General features: G+C 38.1%; 1 protein-coding gene across 1 annotated transcript in view; it reads right to left on the bottom strand.

The window, feature by feature from the left end:
* DACH1 (dachshund family transcription factor 1) overlaps positions 1-21,981 on the bottom strand; it is a 432,844-nt gene that overhangs the window by 15,375 nt on the left and 395,488 nt on the right. The window contains exons 7-8 of the mRNA XM_065414734.1: positions 10,029-10,180; positions 1,563-1,710 (exon numbers count right to left, since the gene is read on the bottom strand). Coding sequence (XP_065270806.1) covers positions 1,563-1,710; positions 10,029-10,180 — 300 coding nt within the window. The remainder of the gene's footprint in view (positions 1-1,562; positions 1,711-10,028; positions 10,181-21,981) is intronic.

The raw sequence follows: 21,981 nt of genomic DNA, 5'->3' as shown, positions 1-21,981 counted from the left end.
ATCAGCTGCAATTAACAGAGGAGAAGAAAGAGCTGGGGGTATTAGTCCATAATAGGATGACTAGGTTCTGCCAATGTGATACAGCCATGAACAAGGCTAATGCAATCCTAGGATGCATCAGGCGAGGTGTTTCCAGTAGAGACAGGGAAGTATTCTTACCATTATACAAGTGACTGGTGAGACCTCATCTGGAACACTGTGTGCATTTTTGGCCTCACATGTTTAAGAAAGATGAATTCAAATTGGAACAGGTGCAGAGAAGGGCTACTAGGATGATCAGAGGAATGGAGAACCTGCCTTATGAGAGGAGACTTAAGGAACTTGTCTCACTTAGCCTGATCAAATGAAAGCTGAGGCAAGACATGATTGCTCTCTATAAACACATCAGAGGGATAAACACCAGGGAGGGAAAGGAGTTATTTAAGTTAAGGGTCAATGTTGACACAAGAACAAATGGATATAAACTGGCCATCAATAAGTTTAAACTTGAAATTAGACAAAGGTTTCCCAACCATCGGAAGACCAAAGTTCTGGAACAGCCTTCCAAAGGGAGCACTGGGATAAAAAACCTAACTGACTTCAAGACTGAAGTTGGTAAATTTATGGAAGGGATGGGAAAATGAGACTGCCTACAATGGCATACGGCCCATCCATGACTGCTATTAGCAAATAATACCAATCACTGGAGATGGGGGAGGACTCTGAGTTACTACATAAAATTCTTTCCCAGGTATCTGGCGGATAGGTTTTGCCTACATGCTTGGAGTCTAACTGATTGCCATATTTGATATCAGCAAGGAATTTTCCTCCAGGTCAGGTTGGCAGAGACCCTGGAGATTTTTTGCCTTCCTCTGCAACCTGGGGCATCAGACACTTGTTGGTTTGAACTATAGTAAAGGGTGGATTCTCTTTAACTTGAAGTCTTTAAATCAAGATTTGAGGACTTCAGTAACTCAGCCAGGGCCTATGACAGGAGGCACTGGATGAGGTACTGTAGCCTGCAATGTGCAGGAGGTCAGAATAGATTATCATGATGGTCCCTTCTTGCTTTAAAGTCTAGGGTTACGTCTCTATTGCAATAAAACACCCATGTCCGTCCATGCCATCTGACTGGGATTCACAGGGCTTGGGATGTGGAGCTAAAAACTGCAGTGTAGACATCGGGCTCAGGCTAGAGCCCTGGCTCTGGGACCATTAATTTGAATTAACTGGGTGCCCCACCTGGTAATGAACATAGTTTCTCAAAGCTCAATTTTATATCAAGCAACAAATCTATTCATTATCACTCTCATGCTTTTAATAATTAAATGAATGTTTTTAAACCTTAATTATATGTAGAAACAAAAGGGATTCAAGCAAAGAGCTGAAAACTGGGAAGGTCCTGAGTTCAAAGCCCACTGTGCAAAATCAGGCAAGTCACATAGCTTCCCCTATCAAATGAGGTAAAAAGAAGGGCTTTGCTCAAAACAAGATATTGTATTAGAATTAAACTTTCTTGAATAAATAAATTATTAAGAGGTTATGTCTGCTTATAAAAAAAACTCTGAGCGTTTGTAAAATACCTCTGTTCTTCTGTTCCACAGCCAGCTGTTTTTCAAGAGTTTCCCTCAGTTCTCGTTCCCTGAACAACTCCATCTTCAGCTCCGTCTTTTCCAGCTGGACCTGTTTCTCTTGAGCTCTGGCATTGTCTATGGCAACCTTTAATAGGCCCTGTTCAAAGATGAAGTTGAACATTGCAAAGTTTGGAAATGTAAAACAGCGGACATAATAAATTAACTTCTATTGTATTTTCTTGATTAGATATAAGAGATTTTAAGTATAAAATAATCCTGCTGCCAGGTCACGGTTATGTGGGTGCACATAACAGCCTAATAAGCCTTCCTATTATCAGCAGCACATTTTTACTGAAACACAGTCAAACAGGTGGACAAGCTATATGTAAAAACACATGGGGCCAAATTTTCAAAGGCACTCAACACATCCTTTGTGTATACTTGATATAAGTTACAGAGCTAGATTTATTCTTCCTGAAGATTAAAATGCAACGGTGTCACCCCACAACAGTGAGGGGCACCATTCCCAAAGGGGAGGTTGCCTCAAAGTTCCCTTTGGGCTTTCTTCCAGAAAGTGGCTTCTTTAATTTCTGCAATGACCTCCATATGAGCCTACCTGATGGGAGCTCTAGTAGGGATGTAATAAAGCAGCACATCACCAAGATACCCTGCTCATTACTGTTATTATTAATAATAATGATATGTATTTAAATAGCCCCAGAGGTCCCAGCTGAGATCAGGTCCTGATTGTGCTAGGCATTCTACAGACACATACTGAGAGATAGTACCGGTCCCAAAGAGCCAGCTCCCTGGTCAGGCAAAGGACAAACTGCAAGCTTGTTCCACTAGCTTTCCCATTGTCAGAGTCTATCAAGACCTCCTTCAAATCCCTCTTTTAAACCCATTTTAACAGCCCATCCCATTTTCTTCTCAATGCTCCTCATACCCACTCTTACCTAAACTGTTGTCTCATATCTTGTCTAATTCAGGGCCTAATCCCTTTATGGTATTATCACACAACTCCCACTGAAGTCTGTAAGAGTTGAGAGAGCTCAGCACTTAATGGGAGGTCCTCCAATTGTAAAGTTCTCATGGCAGGGAACATGATGCACTTTATAGGCATGTATGTTATGTTATTAGTGCACAGAAATTTGTTTATGCATAAATTTGTTTATGCAGGCCACATTTTGAAAATCCCTATCAACCTAAAGATAATGAAATTGCATAACAATATGTTTAAAAGTTGTAATAGTCCTCTTGAAAAGAAGTTAAAAATGGTAAAAAATAATCTACAAGATAATTATGATTCTACTGTTAATTTTGGAAGCTACCAAACAAAACTCTATCGGACTAAATATAAAATTACATAGACATGTTCAAAATTAAGTACAGTTTAAAATAAAACAAAACAAAACAAAACAAACAAATACAAATAAATAAATGCAAATAGTAATAATAGACCCCTTCCAGAGTCTTATTTTTAATTTTTTAACATATATCTGGAATTTTTTCCCAATTTTTTAAAACAAGAAATAATTTTTCCTTCAGACAACCCAAACAGTTTTCACATGAAAGATACTTCTGAACCAACGAGAAATTCAAATGAGGCAGTAAACAAGAGGTTTTGTGTTTTTTTAAATCAATGTTCTCCTCTTACTTCAGCAAACAGTTGAAATCTAGAATATTCTCAACTCCTCCCATTTATCTCCGCCCAGAACATGCAAATCACCCAAATCACTCATAACCCCAAATCAGGTGAAATTATACAAAAAGTTTCCCCTTGATGCAAAATAAATAGACAAAGAATTTCTAAGGTGCAGACAACTCTCTCCCTCACTGTGACAATTCATCTTGTTTAACAATAAAATCTAGCAGCTAAGGCAACTGCCATCTTTACTCAATTCAGCAACATTCATGTACATGTTTCTTCTTCATCAGGAACAAACAATTAGTATCAAATGAAAGAGATCATTACATCAAGTGCCCTTTTAGATCACCCCAATTAAAACTTTAGTTTAGCTGTATTTTAATTCTAAGAAACCAAATTCTAATTTTCTGCTCTGATTGCTCTTGTTGACTTATCTTTGAAAGATGTACTGTCAGTGCAAAGCCTAGAGATTATTTAGCAAGATGCCAATGTTGGCACCACTTAATGTGTTGATTGGTTGTATTATCAGTAGCAGTTTAAAATAAATTACTATTACACTATCATTGTCCTTGGCTGACAAAACACAATATTTTGGTGTTCTTTAAATATGAAACAATCATTATGAATAAACATGGAGAATAATGCTAAATTGTAACGCTGATGTGTGTAATTTTATATTAAGAACCTGTGCAAAATATGAAGCTGCTAAGAGCATATTACATTTCCACTTAATTTCTGCATCACACCTCTCCTAAACCCTTTTTGTTTTTTTTTACACTTGCTGCTAATGTATCTAATGGCAATACATTACTTATTGCTGCTGATTATGTCTGAAAAATATTAGCTTTTTTTGGAGCCAAGACCCACTAGGGACTACTTATAAGCTATACAAAATTAAGTTCCATTTTTAGAAGTTAAATTAGTGCACATCAGTAGGCGTCCAATGTGAACAAAAATCTGCACTGGAGCCAAACTGATGCATATGCAAAAGTGCTGTTGCTGCCAATGACAGTTTTAATGCAAAAATACTGGAAACATTCAATATCTGCCTTTATTCAATGCAGCCGGGGGCTGGGAAAGGCAACTAATCAGTACAATATCTAAAAATCATCAAAACACCTTGGAGCCAACAACTGTAATAGTAATTTCAGAGTTGTGTGAAATCCTGCGAATTTTCCCAGTGGTTCATTTGCAAAAGACTACACAAAATAAAATATGTCCACCTTGGATTTGCTATGGGTAATCCTCTAGTCTGACAATATATCAATTTGATGCCAAATATAATGTGAAATACAGTGCAACACAAGACATGAATTAAAAGAAAATATTTTTCGTTAGGGAAGGCCAGTTATTATGGAGGTTGGATAATGATAATTGTAGCGAACAAGCTCAGGTTCCATATTTGTTTTTAATACAGTATGAATGTAGTGAGGATAAACTGGAGCAAGACTTCTAACAGAGTATAATTTTTCTCCTTTAGGCCACTGTTAATACATTTTCTAACTTTAATGTAAAAATACTAAGTGTTCACAAAGAATTGCTTTTTCTCCCCTGGTGATTTATAAGCTACCACTATTTGGTTTAATTTTTTAAAAATATTTCCCACTGATAAATTCTTCAAGAAAAATGCTCCAGCAAAAATTATTAGTTTAGGTTTCTTTCCTTTTCTAACTAATATGATCCTATCGGACAACTGAGTACATGATCTTGCAAGGACAGGCTACAATTCCCATCATATATATTGATCATAGTCTTAAGCCATAAGGCCAAAATCATCCATTATTGTTTTTCAGAAAGCACTAATATTGTGTTATCAATTCTGAAGCTGGCATAAACAAAAAATATATTACTCTTAAAAATAACATCCTTTTAGTAGAAACTGAAAGGCATGTAGAAGCTCTTTGTATCTATTCTCAGATCTGCTATGTTTTTTATGTAACATATCTTTCTTAGGATTAAATATGAAACAATTACACAAGAACACAATTAAGACAACCCACTAAATGATGGAAAATATAAAGTTGGAGTGTATACTCCATTCTTAACTTGTGGCATTGAGAATAGAGGTGTGTGAGCACCTGAGGCTTTATACTGACACACATGATTGCAGCAGAGGCTGGGTGAAGACAGTGAACAATTTATTGAAAGAACTTTGCACCTTTTTTAGTCTGCAAATTATCCATGAACAGACCTTGATTTTTACATGTTTGTGCATTATTAAATATTATCCGATGAATGATTTACAAAATATATATCTGCCTTTGAATTGCTTGCTAACTATTCAACATGACTAATGCTTTGGGTATTGACTATTTGTAATTCACTATTTGCTCTTTTGAGTCGTAACCTAAGTCACATGACATTGTTTCTGTGCTCTTTCAATAGATGATACCCAAAAGAGCTTTCTTTGAATAACTCCAGGATGAATACTTTGGCAAATGCATATTCGCACAAGTATATGTGACTTTCCCTTTCCATTAATATTCTTGGGAAGAAAATTTCACTCTTTTGAATTTTGCACAAAGCAAATAAAAAGGGCTGCAAAAACTGCTGAAGCAAAGCTGTGGCTTTTGTTTGATGTAATGCTTGTAAATATTTTTCTGCAGTATTCACTCATATTTATTTGCAGTGCAGAAAACTTCCAGGTTTATAGCTAGTCTTTTATTTTGTTTTCATAACTGAGTTTAATCTTCTCGTATATTTCTATTTTAATTGTATCAAGAGAATATTTAAAAGCCATTTTGTTCATCTTTAAAATGGATTCTTAACAAGAGTGCTACTGTATGCTTCAGTTACAATCGAAAGTACTATATATGGGGTGCAGAATCAGACCCTAAAGCTCAAAATAATATTACTATTACTGAAGATTATTACAATATTGTAATACAGCATTGCTGTGCGGCCACATCACTTAATTTAACTTTCAAAACATAGTTTCTAGTACTTTTGGTTGTGAAGGTATCTGTTTGAATGTGAACTGATGAAGAGCTGTCTTCCTATTTCTATACACCAAGACAAAAACATTAGCTATGACAGAGGAGTGAACTTCCCCATTCATTACAATGCGATGGTTAATCTGGCACCCAATTAGAAATTTAAACATCAGCATTAATTTTACTGAGCATAATATCAGCAGAAGCATCACGATCCTATGCTTTAGCTGGTGTGTTTGATTCATTTGAAAAGATGTACATCAGAGGAGTGAGGTTACACATTTAAAGATCAAAATAATGTAATGTTCTATGTAATACTTTTGGATAAATCCTCACCCCTTCGACTGGCCCCTTTGCATGGCTTCTGAAGGAAAGCTGCCCACAGTAGGCATCTGAGGATTCCCTGTTGTAGGAGATATGGTGGAGGGGTAGGGGTATGTCTGTGATCCCTGCATGTGTAACAATAAAAGATTCATTGAGGCAGGGCTAGGATAGAATCGTGGTGCCTCTGAATTATGATTCCAGGATTAAGGGAGTACAGAAGTGAGTTAAATCATATTATCCCACCCCCTTCCTCGATCCTGCAACAAATGTTGCTTAGCTGCACCCAATGATTTTTCCCATGTATTCATTTAACATTGGAATTGGAGAGGGAGGACAAGAGGAAAGATCATTGAGGGATCCCTCTAAGAATAGAAACATGGAAAACAAAATGAAAAAGTGTCAGAGGGGTAGCCATGTTAGTCTGTATCCACACAAAAAACGAGGAGTCCAGTGGCACCTTAAGGACTAACAGATTTATTTGGGCATAAACTTTCGTCGGTAAAAAAACAAATGTATGCCCAAATAAATCTGTTAATCTCCGGATTATGTCTTCCTATGTCTTTGTACAGTGCTTAGAACAATGGAGCATGCTATTGTTTATTTTATTATTGTTATAGCTATTTATTGTTTGCATTACAGCAGTAACTCTTCAGAACTGAACCCTTTTGTTCTAGGTGCTGCACAAACACGCAAGTAATTTATAAGAAGACAACACTAAGAAAAATGTAACTTTTTTGTTAATTACTCCACAATGATGCAAATAATTAAACATTTTATTTATGTTTCTGCTAGAACTAAAAACAAAAAAACAAGATTAAAAATAAAGCTGCAGATTTAGAGAAACAGGATAAAACAAGTCGGCAAACTTCAGTGGCTGCTTTGATGAGTAGGCCTGCCTTATATTAATTTAAAATTATGGGCCAGTAGAGCTGCACTAATTTACATCAGCTCAGGGTCTGGCCTGTTTCTTTAAGTGTAATAGAGAAGACCTGGGTTCAGTTCCCTAGTCTCTAAACCCTTGTCTACAATACAATAATCACTGGGCTAGGAAATTATTTTTAAATATGTTTTCAGCTAGCATATTTTCCACCACAGTGTAGCCAGGGATTAATCCTGAAGAAAATGAGAGGGTGCCTCTGCCAGTGGGGTGAGTGAGAGAACTGATCAAATCCAAAAGAAGTCATGCCCAGCCTTCTTAGGATAATAGGCTGCTTGATATAATGTGGGGATTGGAGGTAAAAAGTAGGGTCCCAGAATCGAAAAAGACATGAACAAAAGTCTGGATTCTTTGCATTGTGGGGTTTTTGTACCAGTCTACCACGGGTAACAACAACAACAACAAGTGAAATAATCTGAATTCTGCATTTTCTAAAAAAAACAAATCTGAATGTAGTCTCAGAAAATTAATCCCTGGTCATATATCATATTCATACTCTCATATTCAATCATAAGATTAGTTAACCTGTTGATACTAAATGTTTTACTCATTAGTTTGCTGTCTAAAGACATCAAGCACACACATTTATAAAAAAAAGTTACTAAGAACTTTACTATACATCAGTGCTCAACTCGAATATTTATCCTCTGTATTTATTTGCTGCCTGTGTGTCTTACTTACTGTGTGTCTTAGTGTGAAACAAAAGAAGTGCATTTTTTTCATTCTTTGCAACTTTGTTAGAGATATTTACCTTGTATTATAGAAATATATTTTTTGCTGTTTTATAAAGCGTAGGAGGCTCCAAAGTCAAAAATACCATGTTTCACATAACTGCACACTCAAATCATTCATGTGCAAATAATAACACTTAGCTCTTATATAATAACACTTTTTATTCATAGATCTCAAGGCTCTTCTCAAAGGACGAGGGTAAGTATCATCATTCCCACTTTACAGATTGGGAAACTGAGGCACAATAGAGGTCATACGACAGCTCAGTGGTAGTCCCAGAAGCAGAATCCAGATTTCCTGACTCCTAGACCTGGACCCAGTCTTCTGGACTATGCTGCTTCTTAAATGCATTTTAACCAACATCCTCTCCTCAGTACAACATCTGTGGATTACAGGGAAAGAAGTCATCCTCCCCCACACACCGTGGACTGGCAATGGAGTTGCTCCATAGACACTATTCCAGTGTAAAGATAGAAGTAGTTTCTACTATGCATATGCAGGGGAAAGGACTGGAGGAGACGCATAGCAGTGTATACTCTGGCAGAGATACTGCCTGGTTTTTGCCCTTTTGTATTTCTACTGACCAACTGTGTGTTGATGCACAATGAGGGGGCTGGCCATAAACTGGATTTCCTGCCTCTTGGGCCTTCCCATGAATGTGGGCAGGATTAGCCCCTTTTTGTCAAAGACCTCTGCTTCCACTTTTTCATGTCTAGCCATGTCTGTGTGTATATTTATACAGCTATATACCTGCATTACAGATGCAAGGTTTAGCTGCAGATCTCAATTCCCTTGGGGTGTTCAGATATAGAGTTTTAGTCTGATCACCCGCCACTCCCCTAGGTGTTTACTAGTATAGTAAAAACTTATTACTGAGATGACATAATAAATTAATAGATTTCCTACATTTCAAAAGGCAAGCCAAAGCCTGAAGTCCCATTAACTTCAGTGATACTAGTTACAGAAGTAGCATTGCTATAGACTTTGGTGATTAAAATACAGTTAATTTCCTCTGTATTTGCAGTGGATGGTGCATTAGTAAAAGAAACGTGATGAAAGATTATATGTGGAGGTCTGTGGCTGTGCATACAAAGTACAGCTCGAATGAGCGTGCCAAGGCTGTACTTTCCTGCACTGCCATTTTGCTGCTGCATGTGATGCATTTCCATGTGGCTGCAAAAATTCCATCTGTTGACCACATGATCACTGCATGTGTGGGCAAAAACAAAACAAAGAACTTCTCTCATCTCAAACACTCCTTGGCTCCATGCTATATGCTAGTGTAAATCTTGAATAATGTTAGAATCAGACTATACTGTACACACAATAGGCATCCTGACTACTGCATAGGAAATCTGCAGAAAATTTGGTAATGCCCTTTGAAGTCTATTCTTTGAAGATAATACATTAATGGAAATGAGCTTATTTGTAAAAAAAAAAAAAAAAAAAAAAAAAAAAGATTTTTGTGAATACCTTTTATATTAGACATATTTTAAATAGCTTAACATGTCATTTCTATCTTGACACTCCAGCAGTTTGAAGTAAATATTTATTAAAGAAGTTTTTGTCTATTTAGTAAAAGAGATAAACTTAAACAGTAAAATACATCTCATTAGCCTGTAAAAAACCCGGCATTTAAGATGAATAACTTTAAAAATACCAATGTCACTTTCATCTAAGTCTCTGCTGTGGTTTCATATACAATCTGTATTTTCATGTACTGTATCTGACAGTTTCTAAGATCATTTGACTGTTGTGGTTCCTTTAAAACCTAAATTACTACAAAGTTTCAGTAAATTAGTTGATTCAAATAATCTTAAGAACTGATTACGCTAAAATGGCTGTATTAATTTAGACAAATCTGTCTCCATCCCCATAAGCTGATCTATAGAAAGGCCTACCTGGATGTTAGTCAGGAGGGTCTCTATGGAGGACAATCCATCAGGGAATAGAAAAGGAGATGGAAAACCTGGAGGTAGTGGTTGCCCATGCCCAGTTAGAGAAAGTTTGTCAAGGCTGTCTCTTGCGGTTGGTGTGGAGAGCGGGGTCTCATCTGTATGTGATTGAAACAAAAATATAGAACAAGTTACGCTTGTCTGTTTTTATTAGACCTCAGTAATGGCTTCCCTAGTGGTTTCCAGAACATTTATTGCAAATTGGTTCCTGCTATCAGGAGAAAATGCTTTCTGCTGAATTTTCTTTAATGAAAAAGCTGTGGAGATACAACAAGATAACATTAATGAGTAACTTTATAAGCCTTTTAAATGCAGTCTCTAATGAGACTGAGTTTACAGTGCCATAGAATCTTTTTAAAACAAATATTATCTCACATATACTTATGATAATATATTCAGACTGACTTTATAGGCACCTTCCAAATTATCTCATTTTAGTTTGTTTTCTATTTGGATTGACAATAGAATATTTTCAAGCATGACATATATTGTGTATACGAGTAGGATTTGAATACAGGCAGCCTACCCATACAGTTAACTCTTCTTACTCGTGACAGATACATATGTGACTTTAAAGATCCTGCAAAACAGGGCAAAACTACAATCCTTCATGCATTTTTAACAAGGAAAATACACCTGATTCCTGCAATTCAAACTTACTCTAAACAATAACTGAAATTAATAGTATGGTTACAATCATTTTTTTAAACATGGGCATCTTTTAACAATTAGTGCTGGACTTCTCAATAAAATCTTTGTAATAATAAGAACTGATTATTTGTGACATCACAATGGGAAAAAGGGCCACAGCTAGAATACTTTTACGGTTAAATTTTTTCTGATAATCTGTGAGTCGATAAAACAGGAACAGATGCAAAACAATATTTAACAGGCACTTCAATAGTCAAATATTCTTTCACAGTTTGAAATTTTAATATTCTACTGTTGATACGTTACAGATATTGGGCCAATTTTATTACACCAAGCATTTATCTTGCCCCTCTAGGAGAAAAAAATCTGTCCTTATAAATTATACTTACTAAGGGCTTGATTATACCCTATTGAAAATCCTCATACAAATTAACCTAAACATATTGATGAATTTCTATACCAGTGGTGAGCCCACTTCCCACAGCTCCCATTGGCTGGGAATGGCGAACTGCGGCTACTGGGAGCAGCGGGCGGCCATGCCTGCGTAAACATTGTCTCGCGGCCTGCCAGTGGATTACCCTAATAGGCCACGTGTGGCCTATGGGCCGCAGGTTGCCCATCACTGCTCTATACTATATAAAGGCAAAGGAACTTACTCCTGATACTGACCTTTTGCAGATCTTTGCATAATAATCTGACTGTGGAAGGGTCTGTCAGATCTGCCCTTCTTCATATAAAGATAAATATACGTGCATTTTTCCTTGTGTTGTACTTAATTTTAGTTTCAAGACAGCAGAGTCATTTTTTCACCACTAAACATATACTAGCATATGCATTGGAAATTGCATTGCATAAAGTTCTGGTACTCATTATGTCTATAATGATTTGGTGAAGAAGTGGGGACTTTATTTTCTTATGTACACATAACGAAGAACTAAACGGTAATATTACAATAGAAAGGCTGTACTGGCCTTGGGGCAAACCAACAAAGAAAGTAAAAATTTGTTCCTTGGTTTCCCCCTTGCTCCAGAAGAAAATAATCTGTGTCAGCCGTTATCAGGTGCAGATTTCTTTCTACCTCCATACCAGTTCAAGTGTGCCAGCCAGTACTTTGAGGGGGTGGACACAAGGTTTTACCCATTGCATACCCCTGCATACTCTCTCCTGCCTACCCACGCAGAGTAGGGATTAGTGGTCATATGGAGATTACTCTCCCTGCTGTGCATGACTCGTAATGGAAGCAACCTACACATGGGAGTAAGAGGGAGCCTTATGCCTTCACTCCCTGTGCAAATGCAGGGAGCAAATGATATCTTCCCTTTACGGTATCATCCTACAGCCTGCACAATGTGACTGTGTATGACATATTGGTGATGGCCAAAAGGAAAGCTTTCAACAGTTGAGAGTCACACAAGATTTTGCAACTGATCAATATTTCTACGTGTTTTCCAACCACGTCACAGACAGGTATGAAAAGCTAGCTGCAGATTTTTGAATCGTTAACCATACAACTCCTATAGAACTAAAGTAGGCTCTGTAGCAGGTGCTCTGTGGATGTATGCTTCCCCTTTCCTCCCTTCTTTCTTCTCCCTCCACCATCCCATGCATCTTCCCCGCTACTTGGTGGGAACTGCATTGAGGGCTTGGCCCTAAATCTGGAAAATTTCTATTGCCCACCACCTTTACTATATTCTAGAAATAGTCACCCACTTCATTAGAAAAAGTAAACTAGATATTGAAACTGAATACAATGCTGTAAGAATTTATGGAGCAGTGACCACACACAGGTCAGTTTTTCTCCACAGATTCTTTCCGGTTATGAACAATTATTACAGCATATTTGTTCCAAATTCCTGTCTGAATAGATAATTTAATTTGATAATGTAAAGAAAAAAATCAAAAAGTGTCTATACAATATATTGATAAAGGCTAATCAAAGTCTCATACAAGCACAAGTTTTCAGACCCACTTTTTTCTTACTTGTATTGCTGAAGAAATTCTTTTTCAATTGCAAACTTGGGCGTTGCCCAATCAATATTACAGTGCAAAAATAATTTACAAAACTCTCAGCATTTGTTTAATCCTAATTTAAAATGTGTATTATTTATATATTATTTTCTTATTTTTTAGTCAGTTCATTCTGTTTTAAGGGTAAAATGTGGCTCAGATGAGCAGTCCCACCGAGGTCACTGGGACTACCTCCATTATATGCCAAGCAAGATCTGGCCCTAACTATTCCTGCTCCTCCCCAAAACTGTGCAGCACAATAAATAACATAACTTTTTTTTTAAAAAGGATACAATGTAGTATGTTTCTACCCATGTCAGGAAGGTGGGCCAGGAACCATTTATACTAACTAAAACTGTATGGACTCTAATTAATAGTTTTGATTCTAGAAATGTACAAACATATTAAAACAATATGCACAAATGATCCACTGAAAGGCTTAGGCCCTTTTCCTGTTGAAATATATGGTGTTCCCTACAAATGCAGACTACCCTGCCCCTACACAGGCTTCACTGGAGGTTCCATATCCAGGGCCATAGATTGTAACTTCTCTGTAACGTTATTACATTGCTAACCAAAACACAATGGATAATAGTTTTTATATATTTTAAAGCTCTCTGTAATTTGTATGGTCATAGCAAGATGAGTTTGCAATAGGGTGACCAGATGTCCCAATTTTATAGGGACAGTCCTGATTTTGGGGTCTTTTTCTTATATAGGCACCTATTACCCCCCCACCCCCGTCCCAATTTTTCACATTTGCTGTCTGGTCACCCTACTTTGCAAAGGTTTTCTTAGAATTGTTAGGCAGTTTCCCAATATTCAAAATACTCGAAAAGATTTACAACTATATGAAATGTATTAGTTCTCAGTAATGTCCAAGCACCAACTTTCTAATAAATAACAATATCAGTTTTACATTGAAAGGTAGGACTAGAGAGCTGAACTCACTATGAACTTATTTTAATGTAACTTTAACTGAGGGAAAAAACAGACTAATGTGACTTTGTTTTCTTGATGTCCCATGTGAAATAAACTTTCAGTGTGAGTATGTTTGAAATAGAGCAAATGTACATACTATACACAGGAAGCATGGATATTTGTGGATGTGAGATAAGCAATGATTGAGAGAATCTTGAAAAAAATGTGTTTTTAAGCAAAACCACACTGTAAACATTAGCCAATTAAAACATAACTGCATCTCTTAGTAGCAAAATAATATGACCCCTGCTATTAAAGTATTTAAAAAATCTTTTAGTCCTGCAGGCCCCCTCATCACGATGCAATGATGTAACCTTGTTTCTCAAAAATCATTAACCCACCATTTTAAAGCGAACGTATACTCTTCTGCTGACAGCTATGTGATGTAAAATGAGGAACCGATCCTGCAAACAGACGCAAAGGACTATAAGTGCCCTCAATCCACCATCTGGGACACATCCCCAACACAAGAATGCCTTTGCAAGAGCCACACATCTGCTTTCCTGGCCTGCACCCACCAGAGAAGTTCTGGGGTGAGCCAGGCATTGTGTCAGGGGCAGAAGGAAAAGTGGAGCAATCTGGAACCCTCCAAGATTCTGTGTTGCTTCCGTGCCTCTTTAGGGTCCATGGCCACAGCAGGGCAAGTTAGAGCAGCCCTCAGGCTTGTGCTAAGAACTGAACCAGTATAAATCAACACAAGACTAGAGATAGCACAAGCTGCTTCTGCCTGTGGGCCTGTACAAGGAATCTGGCCACTGGTATATAAGTTACACAACTGTAGGCTCATTTCATTCACCCACTTACTATGTGTAACTAACATCACCTGTTTTTAAAATATCTGTACACACACACTTTTAAGAGACATTTTCTTGTTTAATCACTTTTTCTATGTTTTGAAAATTCATGTGGTTTTGTTCAAATCAGTTTTTAATCTGACAACAGCCGGTTTTGGCCAGATATAACAATCAGCATTTTGTACTGCATTTGGTTTACTGCCATTCTGCTTTATTTTCTCTCACCAATTAGCACAGAAACATTCATCCAGGAAGCTGTGATATTTATTCAAATAATAACAGATGAATAGTGGCAGCTACTCTCTTGTTTGTATCCTTAAATGCAAGCATGGCAACTTCAGCATTGTCACCAAATTAGACAACACTGAAATGGTCAGACTTTGAGAGTGAGAGATATAATCAGCTACATAAAATACCATACTGGGCATTGCATTTCCATAATCACTTACTTTTAATACTTTTCTGTTTCACAATGCAATGTTTAAAACTTAACCGTTCTTAGGATTGCCATATACGGCTCAGCTTAATTGCTGAAGCAGGGCTCATTCTTTCAAAATATAAATCTGCTTTTTATGTTTTTGCATAACAATGTATCCTGTTTTATTTAGTATGGTTTTATTTAGTATGGTTTTCCATATACATGTTAAGAGTTTAGGAACCTGTTTCACTACAGATGGATACAAGCTGCAAACTTTGGTTCTGGATCCACATCTGAACTTTCCGAACATTAGACATGCTCAGATCTAGAGATTTAATTTCAGCCCTTCTCTTCAAATTGTGGACAATCTGTTTAAACTAATTAGGTTGTATGTACTGATCCAACTGATCCACCAAAATGTTGTCTACCCAAAAACAAAAACGTTCCTGACCATGACACTTTCCTCAAAAGGCAATCTCTGATTGTCTGGTCTCCAAAACCTTGGCTTTAGTATAATCATAGACAGTCAGCATCAGCACTTCACTCAGGTGACCATGGGAACAGGGGAAAGCAATATAGGAGAATAAGAATGGTGGTGTTACCTCTGGCTGAACATTGGGCCTTCTGTCAGTTTTGATCTACTGATCTGCCCCTGTATCCAAACATCATAAATAAATTTACATTCTGGTCTCACTGTCTCAGCTACGCACAACTGATCAGAAGTGCCAAATATTCTGAAATGAACAGGAGGCTGCATGAAAACTCACAAATGTGACATCTCCTAGAAAAATGGGAAGATGAGCAATTATACAACTGATGCATTGACTCAATGCTTTTTGTTACTGTAACTTTTCTAAAAGGTTGGCCTACTTTTACTATTAGCTGCTTCTTTATGAATGTGCAAGTTACATCCTGAGGGGAACATGCTGCCCACAAAAATCTATTTCTTGGCCTGCCATGCTTGCTTGAGGGCTTACTGAATTGGAACTCACCAGTGATGGAATGCAAATACAAATAGAAAAGAAGACATTGAAAGAACCAGAGAAGCCATGAATATATTTTCTAGATGGGCATATTGCATACTGTGACTTGATCTCCTCAGCTTTGTATCTTGTGCTGTCCTCTGCACTTGTACAAAGTAGGTACTAGGTGCTCTACCAAATCAGAATTCTTCACTAATTTACACCAAGGACAGCATTTTGCATATACTTTGCACATGTATAAATAACTACAAAAGGAGAAAAGAAGTTGAAAATTTAGCCCTATCTGTCCATTCTAGAGACAGTATTATAGGCAGGCTCGTGGCACTGCCTACTAAGGTTGCCCAACACTTCCCATTTTAAGACCCTGTTTTCAGTTGCTTAGAACCTTGCCATACTTTAACAGTATGGGCTGCAATTTTCTATTGCAGATATGTACCATGGTATGACTGTTTTGGGAAAATTTCAACCAAAATGGATTGGCCATTTCCAATAATGAGACTAGGGGGAGATACATTGTTTTATCCATTTTAAAATATCCTGGAAATATTTTTTTTTAACAATCCTAGATTCATAGATTCCAAGGCTTGAAAGGGCCATTGGGATCATTGAGTCGGATCTCCTGTATAACACAGGCCACAGAACTTCTCCAAAATAATTCCTAGATCAGATCTTTTAGAAAATCATTCAATCTTGATTTAAAAATTTCCAGTGATGGAGACTCCATCACGACCACAATGTTCTCACCCTTTGGAGCAGGGATTGAAATTTGGCAGAGAGGTGGCCTTTGTATCAGGATTGTGGCTTTTTCGGTTTCTGTAAAAATGAGCCAAAATATGGCCAAGTTATAAGCCTCTGAAAAATTACACTTTGCACATGCTTAGTAGAAACTGTGAGTTGTCAACAAAAATCTCCAAAGTTTCTGTGCTCACTGTGCATGCTTGAGTCTCTCACAGTTTCTAGTACGAACCAAACTACATATGTACCATCATCACAGAGCAACTGAACATGCTCCAGCCTAGGGATATGTGGGCAAAGCCAGATTTTCTCATAAATGCTGCTCCCAGCTGCTCTGGGCTGGAGTGAGTCTGTACACTGAGAGCCAGGAGCCTGCCTTTCAGGAGCTCTCAGTGACCACCTCCCCACCCCCTGCTGGCATCTAGACAGAATGGAGGAGGAAGCTGTCTGATTTGTAGGCAGAGGGGATAAAAGCTGGAGTAGGAGAGGGAAAGGAGTTGGTTGAGACAAGGAGTCTGGTGACACTGGGACTGGGATGTGTGTGGGGGGATAAAAACTGGGATTAACTGGGCAAAGAAACTGGGACTGGGAGTTGTGGGGGAAGGGAGACTGGGACTGGTTGGGCAAGGAGACAGACTCTGAGACAGTGAGTGAAAAGGGTTGGTGGGAGCTAGCTGGCTGGAGGGGAACACTTTGATAGAATGAAGAACTGGGGGAGACTAGAACTGGCTCGACAAGGAGATGGGGACTACAGACCAGTTTGTGTGAGAAGGATGAGGGTAAGGCAGGGGACAGATCTGACAGGGATCTGGGGACCAGAGGGAGTATTGGGACTGGCTGGATAGATACTGAGACAAGAACCTGGGAGGAGGTAGGGCTATGGGAGACTGAGGTAGGATGAGGGGAACAGGGACAGAAGGCACTGTGACCACTAGAGAAAACTCCCCTCCAGAATGTGGACTGAATCCAAGATTCCTGACTTTAAACATTCCTCTGCTGCCAGCAACTATCTGTGAATTAAGCTTGCCTGTGCAGTATTATTTCAGTCCCTTTGGGCATGTGCATTATAATATAGCCTTTAATTACACGATCACATACTATTTTTCCATGGGACCCCTGCCTCATTCAGTGCACAAGATGGACTGTACTGTGGGAATGAATCAGGGTTGTCCAGTGATGACAATTGTTGTTTGTAGTACCCCTGCCTGATTTTTTCCAGAAGTTAGAAGGTGTGCAGTAAATAAAGCAGGGACTTGCAGGAAGAGAAAGGATGGCCTCATGATTAAGGCAGTTAAATTCTGCCATGGAGACCTGGATTCTAGCTCTGTCTCTGCCACAGATTTCCTATATGATGCTGGGCAAGTCTTTAAACCTAACTTTTCACAGGTGGTCACTAATTGTGTGTTCCTCATTTTGTGGGTGCCTGACTTGAGACTCTGGGGCTGATTTGTACTGAGAACTCATAGCTGCAACTGAAGTCAACTGGAGCTGTGATTTGAACAGATAATGTGTATATAATACTAAGTACTCTGAAAAATCAGGCCATAGGCATCTCAAATTTGGCACCCAACATTAATAGAAACGTTTGCCTCTGCACCCAATCTATGAAATGGGGATAATACCACCTCCTTACCTCAAAGGGAGGGATGAGGGTAAGGCAGGGGACAAATCTGACAGGGATCTGGGGCCCAGAGAGAGTATTGGGACTGGCTGGGTAGATACTGATACAAGGACCTGAGAGGAGGGAATACCCCTTACCTCAAAGGGGTATTGTGAAGATAAATTAATTAAAGTTCCTGAAGCACTTATATACTATAGTGATAAAACTCATGGGAAATTAATAATTCGGTCTTCAGAGAGAGGTATGAATAGTGTGCAGTAAATAATATAGAACAACTGGGAGAAAAAAATAAAAATATTGAATAGACACTCATTAAGTGGGCACCATCCATCGTGTGCACTAAATGAGGCTGGAGACCTGTGGAAAAAATATCAGGGGGTAGCTGTGTTAGTCTGTATCTACAAAAACAACAAGGAGTCTGGTGGCACCTTAAAGACTAACAGATTTATTTGGGCATAAGCTTTCGTGGGTAAAAACCTCACTTCTTCACTGAAGAAGTGAGGTTTTTACCCACAAAAGCTTATGCCCAAATAAATCTGTTAGTCTTTAAGGTGCCACCAGACTCCTTGTGGAAAAAATAGTATATGATCATGTAATTAAAGACTGTATCATAATGCATACACATAAGAGTGGCAAATTAAGGATGCACAGGCATTAATTCTGGCATCGCCAAACTTCTGAGTGCTTGACTTTGCAATCTTAATAATGCTTTTGTTTTTAATGGAGTTTTTTGTATGTAATTATTATTGTGCTATAAGAATTCTACTTGAACATCACTGACATTTTGTAGACAACAAGCTCAGTAGATATAAATTATTCTTCATAGTGAATGTGTTTTTGTTTTGCTAAAGGACTGCTGGTCTTCTAATGATAACATCATTACAAACAAATAGTAGGGGTTGGCAAAATGCATCCAAAAAGATGAAATGTAATTAGTGGTGATGTTCCAGCTGTGAGGATTTCTTCAGGCTTTATGTCTACAAAGAAGTTGAATTTATTCTTCATTTTACATGGCCCAAAAAAGGCCTCGCAGTCAAACATAATTTATACAATTTTCCATTTCAAAAATAAGATTTTAATAACCTCTATTTCTGACTAGACCTGGGCTGGATAATATTTGCTGAATAATTTCACAATATTTTAAAATAAATTATAACACTTATATTTTTACTAATTTTTGTCCAATGCTAATACTGAAATGCCAGTTTTGTTCCTAGCTTGTATTATATTATATCATTCAGAAAACAAAAATGCAATGGCTTGTTTATCCATATAATAAAAACCACTCTGTGTGCATTTATAATTCTACACAAAAATGGTTTAAGTTTAGAATATGTACATATTTTATGACAAAATAGTCAGCAATCTGATGGTCAACAATAGTTCCAAGAGATACCACTACATATATTTTATAATCACACAGCTCAAATATCTTAGCCACAACACAGTAACTCATAATAATTAATTCTTAAAGAAGAAAAATTCCTGAAATAGTATTTTGAAATAAATGTCTAATGTTCCAAATTGGTGTGTTAATGTAAGTGGCTTTAGAACAAACTGATACATTGAACAGTAATATGTTACCAGGACCAGATGCTATTCACCCAAGAGTTCTGAAGGAATTCAAATATGAAACTGCAATACTATTAAAATGTAGTATTTAACCTATCACTGAAATCAGCCTCTGTACCAGATGCCTGTAAGGAAGATAACAGAATGCTGATTTTTAAAAAGGGCTCCAAAGGAGATCCTAGCAATTTAAGACTAGTGAGCCTAACTTCAGTAGCTGGCAAATTGGTAGAAACTACAGTAAAGAGCATAATTATCAGACATATAGATGAACACATTATGTTGGGGAAGAGCCACCATGGCTTTTGTAAAGGGAAGTTGTGCCTCACAAATCTATTAGCAGGGGCGGCTCTATGTATTTTGCCGCCCCAAGCATGGCAGTCAGGCAGCCTTCAGCGGCATGCCTGCGGGAGGTCCGCCGGTCCCGCGCATTCGGCGTACCCGCCATCGAATTGCCGCCGAAACCGCGGGACTGGCGGACCTCCCGCAGGCATGCCGCCGAAGGCAGCCTGACTGCCGCCCTCACGGCGACTGGCAGGCTGCCCCCTGTGGCTTGCTGCCCCAGGCACGCACTTGGTGCGCTGGTGCCTGGAGCCGCCCCGTCTATTAGCATTCTCTGAGGAATCAATAGATCCAGTCAATACAGCATATTTGGATTTTCTGAAAGCCTTTGAAAAATTTCCTCACCAAAGGTTCTTAAGGAAACTAAGTAGTCATGGGATAAGAGAGAAGGTCCTCTCATGGAACAGTTACTGATTGAAACATAGGCAACACAATGTAGGAGTAAATGTTCAGTTTTCACAATGGAGAACAGTGAACAGGAGGGTCCCGCAAGGTTCTGTACTGGGACCTGTGCTGTTCAACATATTCATTAATAATCTGGAAAAGAGGGTGAACAGGTGGCAAAGTTTGCAGATAATACAACATTATTTAAGACAGTTAAGTCCAAAGTGGACTGCAAAGAGTTACAAAGGGATCTCACTAAGCTGGGTGACTGGGCAACAAAACGACAGATAAAGTTCAGCATTGATAAGTACAAAGTAATGCACTCTGAAAAAAATAATCCCAACTAGATATATACAGTGATGGTTTCTAAATTAGCTGTTACTACCCAAGGAAGGGACCTTGGAATCACCGTAGATAGTTCTCTGGAAACTTCTACACACTGTGCAGCAGTGGTCAAAAAGGCCAACAGTATATTAGGAACTATAAGGAAAGGGATAGAAAATAAAACAGAAAATATCAAAATGTTGTTATATAAATCTCTGGTGCACCCACACCTTGAATACTGTGTCCAGCTCTGGTCATCCCATCTCAAAAAGGGTTTAGTGGAACTGGGAAAAGGTTCAAATAAGGGCAATAAAGATAATCAAGAGTATGGAATGGCTTCTATATGAAGAGGAACTAAAAAGATTAGGACCGTTTATCTTAGAAAAAAGACAACTGGGGGTGGGGTATGATAGAGGTTTATAAAATCATGAATGGTGTGGAAAGAGTGAATAGAAAAGTGTTATTTTCCCAGAATACAAAAACCAAGGGGTACCCTATGAAATTAACAGGCAGCAGGTTTAGTACAAACAAGAGGAAGTAGCTTTTTCAGACAGCACAACTAATCTATGGAATTCAGAGGCTATTGTGATGGTCAAAAGTATACATGGAAAAAAGAACTGAATAAGTTAATGGAGGATAGGTCCATCAATGGCTATTAGCCAAGATGGTCAGGGATGCAGTCCCATGTTTGAGCAACCCTAAACTCTGACTACTACAAGCTGGGAGTGGAAGACAGAGATGGATCACTCCATATTGCCCTGTTCTGTACTTTCCCCCGAAGCTGTAGGATGGACCATTATCAGAGACAGGATACTGACCAATATGGACCATGATCTGACCCAATAAGGTGGATCTAACGTTCTTATGTTTTTGTTATATTTGCTTGACAATACATTAATAAATGCAAGGCTCTAGGCAAGAATTTCACTTCATCTTAAATCCTAGAACTGCAAGCGGTGGGAACTGGACCCAGTAGTTACTGAACTCTTCTTATACTAGCAGTCTTCAGGTTCAGATTAATACCACACAATTTGGGTTATTCAGGAAAAAAAAGTTTGTTATTGCTGCAACTGTTACATGTGCTAATTTG

The sequence above is a fragment of the Emys orbicularis genome, chromosome 1, assembly GCF_028017835.1.
Source record: "Emys orbicularis isolate rEmyOrb1 chromosome 1, rEmyOrb1.hap1, whole genome shotgun sequence".
Lineage (NCBI taxonomy): Eukaryota > Metazoa > Chordata > Testudines > Emydidae > Emys > Emys orbicularis.
The sequence above is the reverse complement of the archived record's forward strand: the minus strand, read 5'-3'. Positions and strand labels throughout refer to the sequence as shown.